Source organism: Drosophila biarmipes, chromosome 2L, assembly GCF_025231255.1.
Source record: "Drosophila biarmipes strain raj3 chromosome 2L, RU_DBia_V1.1, whole genome shotgun sequence".
NCBI classification, from domain to species: Eukaryota; Metazoa; Arthropoda; class Insecta; order Diptera; family Drosophilidae; genus Drosophila; species Drosophila biarmipes.
Genome location: NC_066612.1, coordinates 14528638 through 14543868, shown reverse-complemented (window position 1 = coordinate 14543868; position 15231 = coordinate 14528638). Strand labels below are relative to the sequence as shown.

At 39.2% G+C, this 15231-nt stretch overlaps 1 protein-coding gene across 1 annotated transcript; it reads right to left on the bottom strand.

Moving 5' to 3' along the window:
- Positions 1-9954: 9954 nt before the first annotated feature.
- On the bottom strand, positions 9955-10987 carry LOC108033456 (translation initiation factor IF-2). Its single transcript, XM_017107793.3, has one exon. The coding sequence runs from the start codon at positions 10894-10896 to the stop codon at positions 10123-10125; it is 774 nt and encodes a 257-aa protein (XP_016963282.1). The 5' UTR covers positions 10897-10987; the 3' UTR covers positions 9955-10122.
- Between the last annotated feature and the right edge of the window lie 4244 nt (positions 10988-15231).

The following is a 15231-nucleotide window of genomic DNA, read 5'->3' as shown; positions in this document are numbered from 1 at the left end:
GCAGCACGATGTTATTTTGGACAGACTGAATACCAATTTTCTTAACACACAATTTACAGATGTTCTCCCATTTCCTCCTGGAGGTTATCTTTTTCACAGTACAATATTAACCGTGCTACAGTAAACGTGTACCTTATATCGATATCTTGAATGAAGAATTGAACACCTTTTTTTATTAGTAATTATGACGTACATTTCTATAAGTTTGCTTGCAAACCAGGAATAAAATATAATATTCAAAAAAGATACCAGATATTCAAGATAGTATGGTACATTACTGTCTGGTCGTGCTATGTGTTCATATATAATATTAATATAATGATGATTTAATAGTAATAGACCCTATCTGTGGGGTAGCAATTTGAGTTTAATTATAGGTATTTACTCACAGTCTAGTGACTGCCGTCCACAGTGGGACCTCAATGTCTTTTTCACGCTTTTTCACGGGTATAAAAATTCAAAACCGCTGGGTTAGAGTGACTTAGCTGTCATCATTAGGCTTATAGCTTTCCTTTGCTCCCTTTGTTATTGCTGGGACCGCCATTCATTTTGCTGCTCTAATTTGAGGAGCACAAGCGCCAATTTCTTTTCGGGAAACAAGCGAACGGACAAATTCGCTCTAGACATCCTGTTCCCGGTGCCTTCTTCTACGTCCTGCGCGAAAAAGTTGTAATTCTATTTTCGAAATTCGTTTAGTCCTCTGTTTGCGCAAGAATCCGTTATTTTCTTTGTGTGCCGAACCCCTTCCAAAAGAACCGCCCCTGTCACCCGAAAACACGAAATGAAGTTGCAAACTTTTCACTCTTTACTCATTTTTGTTTCTTTATTTTCATTTTATACCCTATACAAGGTCTACAAAGTCTAAGAAAAGATCTGTACAATCGATTTATTATATAAATCAAAGTTAAGGCAAAGCTTTATGAAGAGCACACATGGTAGTTAGGCTTATCTAGGCAAAATCCTTTCTGATCCGACCTTAAAATGATTAAAAATATTTTATTTAAAAACAATCGGTATACCCTCGTAGAAAAAATAGCTGAATGCATTTCATCGTAGGATTTTTTATAAGGGTATTCAGAATATTACCCTATAATAGACTCTTTTTTCGTGTTGTTTCTTCATTTTCTCTTCTTTTTAGTTGGAAACCTTCGTTTAGTTTGGCCATGCGTAGATCGGGGAGGTGTAGAGGCGATAGATAGGTCCGGGTGGTCTTTCAGGGTGGTTCAGGGGGTGTTTCTGTGGGTGGTGCAGAGGTACAAGTATCGGTGGGTCGTCGCAACCGCCGCTGTCATGTCATCATGTTGATGAAGCAACCGGATGATGAATGGACGTGCGCCACAGTGGAGCTTCAATTGATGCAATCAGCGTAAAGTGACAGTTTTTTTTGCGAGCTCCCCTGTTTGTGTTTTGTTCGTTTTTCGCTGTCCTGAAGGTTGTGGGTGTTCTTGTTGTTCCTGTTGTTGCTGGTCGGTTGTGTTGCATGTCGCACGTTGTTCGGTTTGTTAGTTGTCCGCGTTGTTGCTGCTGTTGTTGCCACTGGTTATTTGACTGGCGGTTTGATGAGTTCGATGGGATTGGCTAGTGATTTTTCCCCGATTTAAGGTAAGGGGTCCATGGGGTGGCCCAAAGTTACTGAAACTAAAATGCCAGCAAACGAATCTAAAAATGTTAGGAAATAGTTTTGAGTTTATTATATAAAAATATATATACTTTTATAAGGCTAAACTTCTTGACTATAGGCAAATTAATGTTAATTAAATGCACTTTCCCTTTCAATATGTAGATCCAAATTATAGATGTATTGTTTTGTTCTTACAGAGCATCCGTTTTTCCACATGCAATCTCTCTAAACTGACCCAATCAAATCAGCTGCAAAGCTAAGCAGAGGAACTATACCTAAAGAATGAGCTCCATTATCGAAAATCAGGATAAACGGCATTTCTCTGCTTTTTGTCCGGGGCAATCGAAAAGTATGAAAAGCTTAAAAAAGTTATTATATTGTCTGACCAGTGCTTTTTCTGCTGCCTTCGCTATCTGCAGCACAACAAATTCAACTTCTCTGTGCGATATGAAGAAAATAGAAATTGCTTTTTGGTCAAATACACACTAGTGGAAATCGCAATGAAAAATGGGGGGAAAAAGAAGCCGGGACAAGCAGCAGAAAAAAAATGGAAATTAAGTTGCCACAAAGCAGATATCCAAGAGGCAGGCGGCAGTCGGCCTGAATAAATGCACGAAATCAGCATAATGTAATGGAAACAATTTTTATGACAACAGACCGAACGAAACCAACATCAGATGGGATCGGATGGGATGGGCTGGGACCGAAATGGCCATGGCCATGGAAAGATGTCCCCTTCCTGGGGCACTGAATGAAGTCCCTGCTTTCGGATCCGGACCAATGTCAGCGTAAAACTGACAAATTAGCATTTTTTCCATTTCCCGGACCCGCCCATTCGGTCTCCCCCCCTGGCCAACGCCCCGCCGACTAAATATTTGTCCGGCGACCGCAGCTCGGAAAATATATATAAAAAGAGTGACTGGTAAAATAGTTGAGTTGAGTTATTTTTGCAGCTGACCTAATTTTATAATGGAAAACTTGCGATAAGTCGGACATCACAAAAAAGTGCGGATAATGGGGGAGGCAAAGCTTTTGATACACTAGCTGATGGAATATATTGTGAAGGATGGAAACTAGTTGAGATTTTAAAATGGTGTTGAGAGTAAAAATATATCTTCCTTTGTATGAAAGTAATACTACAAATATTATGTTGTAAAGGTTATAAAAAAAGCACTATAACCCTTACATAGATTTTTTAAATTTATATATAAAACATCATTTGAATTGGCTTGCAAAGTCTACATTTTTTTCATGATTTAAATGTATAAAACGCAAAAAATGGTTAAAGGTCTATTATATTCTGTGGTACCCTTACAAAGGGTGTGGGGAAAAACTACTAAAAGGGAGGCGGCAAAAAATTGGAGGCAATAGATGGAGATGAAAAGGGAGCCGGAGCTCAAGATGGTGATGGAGGATGGGAGCGCTCCAGGCAAATAAATAGCCGCTTGGCCCTGTTCAGCTGCCTTTTCATTTCATTTCATTGCAAGGAGCGAAGGGGACCTAGGCGGACAAATAAATCTCTTTTGTGTGGACCTGAATTTAATTTCCACATGCTCATGAATAATTTTCAAATTTTCAAATTCAGTAAAACGTGAAGCGTATTTCCGGCGCCCCTTTTTACAGGTCACCCCCTGCAAGGACGACGACGGCGACAGCTACAGGGACTGGCACTCATCTCAGGCTCAGTCCTTTTAGTCCTTTTTGGGCATAAAAAGTTATGTCAGCAGAAGATATACGGCCATATTAGGAGGTCCCCGCATATCCTCCGCCATCCACCTGCTGAGATTTGAGCCTGCAAAGTCCTTGGCATGAGTTATTTTCCCAAGATTTGCAGGAAAAAAGTAAATAAAAAGATCCACCCCAAAATCAACTGGCATACCTTTGAATGCGAAAAATCCTTTATTATTTTCGTGCGCTTATTTTGCGGTTTAAAAAACTGCAGCCATAACTTACAACCACTTATTATATCTTTAATGGCTCTCTGCGACGGCCGTGCTCGGTTCATTTAAAATGTTTAAAATACTCACCATTAAATGGAATATATTTCATGTGGCACTTCAATTAATGCGAATGTTGCAAGTGACAAAACTACGATAATTGCACGGCTGAGAGCGTTCACCACCATCAATTTTAATGGCCCAGACAGACAGGTGTGATCCATAACTATAAATGAGAGTCGATTTCATAGAAAATCGAGGGTAATTAAAATTGTTAATAGGAAACAAATAGTTGGGGTGTCGAAAAAATAACACTAATTAAAGCTTACATGTCTGCAGTTTGTGAGACAAAACGAATGGGTAAATATTTGTTTATTTTATTTATTTTGGATTTTGAATATTAAAACCATATATATTGAAAACTATATATTAATTCATTGCAGCAATATTTTTAAACCACTTTAAAACGTTCTTTATATTTAAAAAAAAGGGTTTTTTATTTCCTTTATTAATATCTCAGTATGTATATAATTTATCCAAACAAATTTTGACTATTCTCCAAACTTAAAAATAAAAAGTTTCTGCTAACATTTGTTTTTAAAGTTTTTTAGTAATGTGGCGCAGTGTTCGTGTCCAGAACTGTATGTGAATTATAATTATTAAAAATAAACTTGGTTAATGAGATTGAAATCTCTTTAGGTTGAGTTCTTTGGTTAACCTTAATGGGACTGACAAAAGAAAAAAGTTAAAATTATTTCAGTAAGTCAGAAAAAGGTGAAATATATCCATTTCATATGTGTTATTTTTAATTAAGTAAACTATTATCAAGTGAAATTCAAATTCAAGATTGTCAAAAATAAAAGCAGACAAATAAAAACACATAAAATTTTATAAGGCTTATGTATTGTGTTCCACTTTGCTTTGACAAGTGGGCATAAAATAATACTCGGCAAAATGAGCCAACATATTTATGAACTGCTGACGTCGGCGGTCGGCAGGAAGGAAAATAAACAGGCGGCAAAAGGGCGAAATGGGGGTGCGTAAAGCCCACTTCAATGCATTTATTTTGCGAATTTCATTTATCAGCGAACTCTTCAGACGTCAGAGCATCTGGAAAATCCCCACTGGTTCTAGGAAATCAAGGACCACAGAGAAGCTTAGAGTGGCAAATCCTATTGTCGTCATATTGACATAACCGCAGAACCATCCGCACCCCGAAAATAATCCACCACAGGAACAGGCGCCTCTTTCCATCTGCTTCGCACCACCCACCATTCATCTTCCTGGTCATTTTGCCAAAGGAACTGCTCGGGACTGTCCTGTATCCTTTGGACCATCGTTGCGGTCGCTTGGCCTCATTGAATGTCGAGCTGGAAGTGCCAGACCCAAATGCAATGCAGGCAAAAATCCACCAGCAGTTGTGGCAGTTTTTCAACTATTTCCTGTTTACCAGAAAAAGCCGTTTGTGCCAGTCATAAATATGATCAATTAGTGTTATTCTTGTTAAAATATTACATTCTATTATTTTTATAAAAATCATTTTTGACATTTTACTGCAATATATAACTGGAATACAAAAATCAAAACTAATATATAATATATATATATAGAAGAATCCTTATAAGGCATAAGTGGAACACCTAAACTGAGTAATTAAATGTTGTCGAGTATTCTGCAATTGGAAAAATTACCTTACTTCGAGTTCTTGCTGGTACTTCTGGCTGCTGTCCCTTTACTACATTTCCTCCTGTTGGAAATCCTCTTACTCCTCCACTTTGCGCCGTCGCTCCTTGGCGTCCTCGTCCTTTTTCTGTTGTGTGTATCTCACGCTTCAGTGGCTTAAGTTTCGTACTTGGCGCGACTTATCTTTTACAGCGACTTGTTTGCAAAATGACAAAATGAATGGTGCGGTCAGCAGCTCTTCATCTTGCTGCTCGAGGTCCCTCCATCATCCGTGGCGCTTCATTGGATTCCGCAGAAGTTCGTCAGAATTCACTTGGATTTACGTTAAGGACTTTCCCACACAAAATGGTACACAATGCAATGTCAAATGAATTGGGAAAAAGCAGCCAGCATTGGGCTCCTTAACAAATATTGGGGTATTTGTGATGGATTTGTTTTGTATGTCTGTCGAAAAGATAATAAATGTTCTTTGTAGTCATTTATACATTTTTGAAGTATGGTTTCAAAAACGTATTTTCTTTGAATCGTAATTTTAAACATTGTTTACAAAAAAGTTTCCCTAATCAAAGATTCTGAGCAAAAGGACATCAATAAATTATGTTTTTGGTTATTTTTGGTCCGCAATTACAGGGAACGGATGTTTGGTTTAATGGTTCGTCAAAACATACGAAGTGCCACTCTTTATAAATCGAACACACATTCTTATCACATTTCTAAATTGGGATTCAATGCAAATAGGATTATCCAGCCGTCATCGAGGTAATTAAATCAAAAATTTGTAACACAGCGTGATCTTTAAAGGTAAGGTCCCTTGCCAGGTTTTTGTCCTTTTTTAGGATATAGAAAATATGTCTTAAAATATAGATATACAAATTTCTTATTATGTGTACACTCAGAAAAAATAAAGTATTTGGTGCTTGAATTGAGTTTTTAATTGGTCAAAACTTCTCATGGAAAATACAGAAACGAAGAATAAAACACTTTTTCCAAGCACGTATTTTCAAGACCGAAAATACTAGGCAAACAAAACTTTTCGGTCTTCAATAAAGTAAAAAAAGATTTAAAATTTGTACTACAAATTAAATGATTTAATTTGCAGGCATGATTTAAGGCCAAATAATTATTGAGCCAATATACAAATATTATGAAACTAAACTGGGCTTTAATTAGTAAACATGAAATTGTTATTGAAACAAGGCTCTTGTTTTTAGCACGGTGTTTTTCTCTGAGTGTAGGTAATTAAAATGCAGTAACAATGGCAAATAATTTTTAGCCCACTACTGGCAATGGTTTAAGTTTAATTTTTTTTAAAACTGACAAAAATGGCGCAATCTGACCATCATATAAATTTGCGGCAGGCCACACGCTCTTTTTATTCGAGGCCAAAATGCAAAGTGTGCGCCATCATGTTGCCACCGATTCCGGATAGTCCCCTTCCCCGGATGGCTGGGGATTGGAGTGCAGATCCCGGTGGGGAATGAGGCTGGAATTCAGCGTGCTGGTCATGTCGTAATTAGCAGGGCACGGCGTTGCCGGCGATAATTAATGACGTTGGTCACGTTGGTTTCATGTCGATTTCATTTCATGACACGGCCGCAGGCGCATTCCTCCCAAGCCACCCCAATCCACCCGCACCCACTTCACCCCTGCGGTGATTTGTCAAGCGCTCCCATTGAAAAATAAAGAAAAACTGCTTCAACCTCGACGACTGCATGTAAATCTACATTAAATTGAATTTCGCTTCCCCAGAAAAAAGCGATAGAGTTTGGCTTTTTTATTTTATTTTCCACTTCTGCTCCATTTCGCCGGGCCTTCATTAAACACTGACCATTTTGAAATTCAATGCAATTTGAACTTTCAATTCAGTTGAGTTGAGTTCAGCCCGATTCGATTCGTTTCGACTCGATTCGGGCTGCGCATAATTGAATAATTTATGGACGTGCCGGGCCAAAATTGTCTTTGATCAAGTTTGACCAGCGAAGCGGTTTTTTCTTTACAAGTATTTTTCCTTATTTTGTAAACTTTGTTTTATACCCCTTAAAAAGAATATTCAATTTTGTGTTAAGACTAATGTAATCAGCTTATAGCTTGTAGTAGTAGTAATATGTAGTAATATATAGCATTTAATAAAAAACACTATCCACCTTTTATTATACCCTTAATGAATTAAAAAATTGTGTTGTTATAGAAAAGGAAGTTATGGCTCGCAAACAAGGGTAAGGGTGAGGGTAAGCAATTTGAAGTTAAACAAGCTTTGAGAAATGAATTTCATTCCAGAGCACAATTAAAATTTTCACTTATTGACCCGATCAGATAATTCAATTTTCCGCATTCCTAGTCCACTCTTTAGAAGTTTTATTAATTGTAGTTTGTTTCCGGAGCGGGGGCTATTTACATATCACTTGATTTGCCAAATTTTCTGAATGGACTGTAAACGAAGCAGTCGAGTGGATTAGAGTGCAAATGCCAACGCAGCTTGTAAACTAATTGAGCGACCATTCCATACTCACTCCACGCGGCTGTAAAATTAATTAAATTCATTTTGTTCGATGGGCCGCGTTCGTGGACTTTCACCGAAATCGAAGCAGTAGTTTAGGACCAAGGATCAAGTGAAATGCCTCTGAATAATGGAATATGTTTGATTTTCTTGAGCGCAGCTCATGTATTTGCCATTGCCAGAATTTCATCAAACATTTGCATATAATACATCTCCGGCAGTGTGTGTCTGTGCGAATATTTAATGGGTAAATACTTAATGCTCTTAGCCGAAATGCATTCGACATGAAAATGAGTTATTTGGTTTCCCAAAGTACAGCAAATTGTCTGCACAGCAAAATGGTCGGTATTTGGCTTAACTTGGGCGAAGCTCTCGAGTGCATTTCAAGAAATCCTATCTGCTTTTAATAAACTGTTGAATCGACTGTTGACTAAGCGCGATTTGGTAATCCATCCTATTGTGTTCTTAGATAATGAAGGCGCGCTTATACAGAAGTTTAGAAAATTATTTCATAAATCTAAACTTTTACTTTTATTTGTCTAACTCAAGTTAGTCGGCGAATTAAGATGAAGTTGTTGGAAATATCTTTGTTTTGTCATGCCTAAGGTATTCGAAATAACTTTAAGTTATCAATACCTACAAGTTCGTATCATCAGTTCGTTAGCCATGCTGCTGGCCAAGATTATTTGCATAGTTCAACTTCATTAGAATGCAGACCGATGGGGGCAAATAACAATCAAGGATCCCAAAATGCAGTACATAAGTAAAGTATGAAAAAAAGATTCCCCATGGCTAACATAAATGTAGCTTTTGCCTTAACTATATTTACATTCTGGATTAAACTGAATATTTATGTTGGCTGCTGTCCACATTTTCGCAGATTATTAGCGCTCATGTTCTTAGTGGAGTTAATGTCCTGGGTGTCTATTTTCATTTGATGCTCTTGTTTTCGCAAGCATAATATTATATGTTTGCCATTTATCACAGTTCACTCGTACTCCGCTGTCAGCAACCACTGGCTACAGCTGGTTGAAGGGGACCAAATGCTTGAAAAAGTAGATCTGACCCGATGTCAACCAGCTACACACAGCGTTGCAGGTAATGATTTTAAACATCGCGAAATTCAATCAGGCTCCAATTGTGCACTATTTGCATTTCATTAAGCACGTTTTGTTAACCAGTCAGATCGGTAATATCAATGCGCCGGCAGTTGCATAAATCAATGCCCACTAATTACGCGCCATTGTTATGAACGATTTTATTATTTTTTCTTGAATGAGTAAAATTAATTGAATAAAATATGCATGCGCACAGGCAGTAAATCACCAGGCAGGACAGCATACATTGACAGTTCTTGAGCTATAATATGGGCCACTTTGATACCCTGAATAGACTTACCTGAAGCCTGGCTTTCTAAATAAAGGTTTAAATATTTATTCATTTTTATTGGTTAGTAGGACGAAAAATGCTTAAGAAACTTAGAAATTATTTGGTGTTTTATTAGTTATTTAAATGTCTCTATATATCGTTACTATCTAATTTTAGTTTGTTTGCTGTTAGACCCTTGTGGCAACGAATTCTCCCCTAAGAGCTAAGCACTTTAACAGATAGTCCGCAATTTAATTTGCCCGCTTTAATGGTTTGTCACTGCCAGGATCATATATCCTGCCGCCTCTGAGCCCGTCTCCTTCTGCCTCTCGTTCATCCAGTTGTTGTGTTGCATGCGGCACATTAGCTTCATTTGTTCTATTGTTTTGATTATGATTTACAATGCCCAATGCGCAGCTTTTGTTGCACTGCTGAATGTGCGGTTTGTGTGTGTGTGGGCGGGCTTGTGGGAGTGTGGGTGCGCACATGGGTGTGTGCGTGAATTTGTGTTGAACAAAGCATAATACATTTGCATAGGGAAAAAAGTGGGGGAGTGTAAGGCATTTGGACCACACAATAAATTTCATTTAAGCCCTGCAGAAACATTACCCACTGTTTGAATGGTGCCTTTGTGCAGCAGTTTTTTGTTTATCCAAAACTCTCACTAAAGTGTTATTAACGCTCATTAGACTCGGGGGCTCAAATCCCTTTAGTAGGAAAATTCTGACTTTACAATTATTTCAAATTTAAATTTAGTAGCTCTTTAAATGGGTTACTTTCGTGTACTTGAATTATTTTAAAACTTTATTTTTAACACGCAACTTTATTTTATTAGAAAATTGTAGTCGTAATAAGCAGAAAACCAAAAGTGTTGAATTTTATTAACATTTTCACAATATTGCAACATAACTCAAAGACATTTTGCTGAAATTTTATAGTCCCCTTGTAAAAAACTTGTAAATTTAGGTTCGACATAGTTAATGGGGTCATATAGAATCAGATAAATCAGGGTAGACTTATTCCTCTCTCTTCAGGTTCGAATTTCCGCTAGGATTTTGGCTCTGGCCGAAGGATTGGTTGGGGAAGAAGTGGTCCTCCAGTTTCTGCACTCCTTCGGGAGTGCTCAGATCAAAGGCAAATTTGAGGTATTTGTCGAAATAGTTCTTGGTGCGATTGGTGCTCGAACGGGTAGAACGGTGACTATGACTGGGTGATTTTTCGGCTGCCTTCGCCTTAGGATCCTTGGATTCTTTGAGTTCCTTTGGGTCCCTGGGTTCCCTGGCTTCCTTATAGTCTTTGGGTTCCCTATAGTCACGCGCTTCCCTGGACTCCTTGGCTTCCTTCAAGCCTCGTGTTTCTCTGGGTTCCTTTACAATTGCGATGTCTTTGGTTTCCCTAAACTCTTTTATCTCCTTGGGTGTCGGCTTGAGAAGACTAGTTGAGGTCACCGAGGGTCGCACAAGCTTGGATGGTTGATTGTTTAGATTAACCCTGCTTTGGTATTTGGGTGCCACTGCTGCATTGCCTCCTCCAGCAACTCTAATCGAGTTTTTGGAGGCCTGAGCCACTTCAAAATGCTTGCATAACTGGCTCATATGCTGGTCGATGTCCTTTGGTGGTTCCGGGACCTGATGCTTGGAGGTCCTGGTGCGTCGGCTGTTACTCATCTTGGGAATCTTTTCTTTGGGCACTCCGTAGTCCTTGACTTGCTGTCGATGTGCCTGGGTCAACGACGGATTCTCCAAACGGGTGGATTTTGCCTTGCGGGTCGCTGCTGAATTGTGAGACATTTTCTTCTTCAAAAATAGGAAGCAGTTACCGGAAAATACTGTAGAAAATAAATGTAGAAATGAGGCTGAGACGGTTAAGCTATTTGAATGCAAATTCAAGGATTATATGAAATGTTTTTAAGATCAGATATGGTTTCAGGATTAGCCACACCCCGGCAAAAACTGAATATACATTGAATAAAGGCAAGAGAATTTTGCATTCTTTAGGAAATAACTCCACAAATGACTGTAGAAAAGGTAAAGAATCCTTTGTGATTAAATTTATTTCTCTCTTTTTTTTAACACGACAAAAAGTCAAAGCTTAAAATGCGAGTAATTTACCAAAGAGAAATGTGAAAGAGAAATGCTGAGATAAAAAGACTTTATTTTTGTTGGATTACTTTTTCGGGACAGCTGCTGAAGTGAAAGGAGCGCCAACAAAAAACAATTAATTCCGGATAAACACATTTTATAATTAAAAAATTCCTTCGCCTTTTTTCCGGCTGGCTCAGTGTATTTTGTTTTTGTGCCAGTTCGCAAAAACAAAGCCAGCTGATAGAGCCAAAGAAATTAAGTGGAAAGAGAAAAAAAATGGAGGAAAAACGAGCTTAGAGAAGCGACAGCCGAGAAAGTGGGGAAGGAAGATAGGGTACACTCAGCAGTCCGGCAACACATGGCGCATACGCAATATTCCTTTGATTTTGACACACAAATTTAATCATCTTTCTGGCTAAAAAGAACCCCACTAAGCTGATTAGGGTCTCCTTTTACTAATTTCTTTCACATTTTTCCCCAGTTTATTTCATCTTTTCCATCCCTTTTTGCGTTTCCGGGGACCAAGTAATTTATTGTTTGTTGTGCGTAACTAACCCGCTTCGTGGTCGCGTTCTTGGCTTTCACACTTTGTTTTGCAGCCCTTTGCTTAATGACGTTGTGCACGTTTAGAGGCAGCCTCTTCCCTCTTTTTTCCGAAAGAAATTTCATTTCATTTTGGTGATTTAAGTCTTATCTGCGTGTAAAGTCGTCCACGTAATTAGTTTCATTCCAGCCTCCACCCACGCTGCTTTTTTTCTGCCCCCCGTTTGCGACCTGTGCAAGTTTTTCCCCTTTTCGCTTACGTTTTACAAAAAGTGCGCGCTCGGCTGAAAAAGTGGGAGAAAGGCGGAGGGGGGTGGCAGTTGACGGGGCCAAATGTCAGCTTAGCCCTCGCAGGCAATGCGAAATGACAGGCAAATTAAAGCCGAGTGGACGGGTTGGAGATGGCAGCCAGCAGACAATTTATCAGAGATACACATAACCTGATAAAGGTATAAAAATAGCCAGGCTTAACGCGAAAAAAGAAGGAACAAATGCCAGAAAAATCTCCTTTGACAGTCGCTGCAAATTATTCCAAAGAGAACAAGTTTTTCGACTTGTTCAAGGGATTTCGCAACCCATTTGACAAACATGGAAGAGCAAAAGCGTGGCTTAAACGGGAGAAGGGAAAAAGATAACCAAGTGTCAAGTATTCAAAAGCCAGTTAAACTACAAATTAAAAAATAAAATTATAATTTGAATTCAGTTTATAATTTCTTACCAATCCTGTTGAAACCCTAACACCTCTTAGTTCAAATCCAAATTGCTAAGCTAAATAAAATCATTGAAATGCAAAAGGTCCTTTATCTTAAACACTTTATTTCCGACTGACATTAAAGCTCCTTAAATAAACACGTAATACCCTTTTAATGCGCGCCTAACAAGTTGTCCTTTTGTCTTTGCAGAATCGGTTCGCTTATTTTCCTACTAATGCTTAAAGTTTCCTTAACGGGCTTAAGGCCCAAGAATGGGAACAAAAACACAGCTCCAAGAGGGAATCGTCCTGAAGGAGTCCTTGTTCTTAGGCTGCCTGTTGCCAATTGTCGAGCAAACAACTATTTACTTGACATTTGCAAAGGAATGTGTTCTGTTCCGTGGACCCTCTTGACTGTCATTTTCCTCTTTTATGCAGGTCCCTTTATTGTCTTGTTTGCCTTTTTCCCTGATCCTTTCTGCTCGAGCCAGGACTTCAAAGAATTGCTTAACAGCTGCATGCCATACACATAAGAATACAAGTTCCTACCATTTTTAATCGCTTGACGGCTTAAATATAAAATGTTAATGTATTTTACTAACGTGTTTGTTAACTTAAAATATTCTTTTTGCTTATTTATTATAAATAATAAATAATATTTTACACCCATTTTTACCTGTGCAGTTGCTCTTTCGGCTCTCCAAGGTATTGATGTCAACAGAACGCTGCAGCCACTTCTCACCTGCCTCCCCACCTGTCTTTTCCACTGAATATTTCACCGCTCGACTGACAGTCAATTGTAGTTCCCCGAAAAAAGCAGGGAAGTGCATATATAAATTGCAACATAAATTATACGCACATGGCTGGGGGAAATCGAGCTGGGATAGCTTGTCCCATGTGCTTAAGCGGAAATCGTGTACAAAATGAGAATTCGGGAGGAGGAAAAGTCGACCCCTGACCCCCTGGCCCCCTGAGCCCCTGAACACCCTCGAAATTCCCCTCCTTTCTTCTGTCGCCGGCGCCATTCGTTGCTGTTAACATTTCCGCTTTATTTGTCTGCCTGCCCTTCGCCCGCCGCTTTATCTATGTATAAAATATATATTCGCCCGCCTTTCAGCCCGACATTCCACCTACATTTGTTTGGATTTTTGTTGCTGCAGCTGCAGTTTTATTTTTGCAGTCCTCAGCTCGGTTTTTATCTCTTTTGTGTCGCCGCTGACGTTGTCTAATGTTTTAAATATAAACTCGCATATAATGCAGAAAATAAAAGCATAAATCAACGCAAATATCGCTTTTGGATTTCTTTTCAATCTGCACAAGTACAGATAGAGTTGGAGTAACTTTTCCCTTTTGTTGGCTTGGCTTGTTTGGAAACCATAAATTATTCACACACAAGTTTATCTCTTAATGCGATAGTCGGTGCTCTCTTCGCCTTTCTGTTTGGGTTTCAGGTTAGGAATAATCAGAATGCAAAGGAAACGAGTAGGTGTTTAAGCCCCTGTGTATGTGAAGGTATTAAAGTAATGCTGATCTTCCAAATAATACATCTATTTATAAAACACCAGGAAAAATGTGGTCGATGTCAGCGTGCGAGGGAGATGGATATATGCAAATTGCAAATCTTATTTGCTTATAACTTTTGAAGGAATGGTTAGATTTCAGTCATTTTTGGCTTATAAATGGATATTTATAATCAAAACAAAATTCTATTTATTTTTTACCTGCGGGGCCACTAGTTCGATTCGGCTAGTGAACGTGGTCAAGAATATATATATAGTGTAAATACTTTCTCATGAATCCAATATACCCTCTTCCTTCACAGTAACAGGTACAAAAATTACGGCTAATACATAGTCTCCATAGCGTTGTCAGAAATCTAATTTACCAGGTGGCGAATTCCCTCGCCTGGACTGTCAATGGCTTCCTTTGACTACTCATTGCATTACCATTATTTGGTCCTGCGATGACTTGCTCACAACTCCCGACTGGGCAGGGAAAAGTGACAGTCGAATTTCCCGTTTCGCTCTCGCACCCAGTCGGGCGATCAATCAATCGTGGCATGCAAAGTGGGCTGCCAAGGATTGGCTCACTCTCCGGGCTCCTTGCAAATTGAAACGTGAGATGTGGACGCAGGACGCAGCCTTCCCATCCGGTTGCCACCTGGCCAGTCAGCCAGTCAGCCACACGAAGCAGTTAATTAAATGATGAGAACATTGACGTGTCGCAGGACTAAATGGGCGCCAGGAGGAGGAGGAAGCAGTCAGAAGTGCTGACATGCGAGGCTAAAGGCTGGGCGTCTGGGAGACTGGATGTCTGGGCTTCTGGGGCCCACGTCCTTGGCCAGGACGCGCAGCTCGACAGACGCACGTTCAGCCAGTTCATAATGCGATGAGAGAGTTTGGAATTGTGCGTCATAGAGGAACAATGTGTGAGGCTCAGGTGCCTCAAGTGATTTTTGGAATTTTCGGAAGTTTAGAAAAGTGCAAAAGCCCAATACGTTCTGATTTTAGTAAAGATAGAGATCTTTCTACAAAACAAAACTTTTTTTTTCCGCTTTATTTTTGGCCTTCTACTCTCTGCACATACGATTAAGGATGTATCAATCCAGTAAAGGAATAATTTGATTAATTATTTAATTTTCTGGTTTTTGCTATGTCTTCTTTCAAGATCGATTATATCTACATACAAGTTCTAATGCAAAGTAGGGGCCAATGAGGAGGCGCTGGCCCTGCACCACTGTGGTTGCAATGGGGGCATTTTGGAATTGGGTGGGGAATGGATTCTGTGTTCCTGGCGGTCACGTAGAC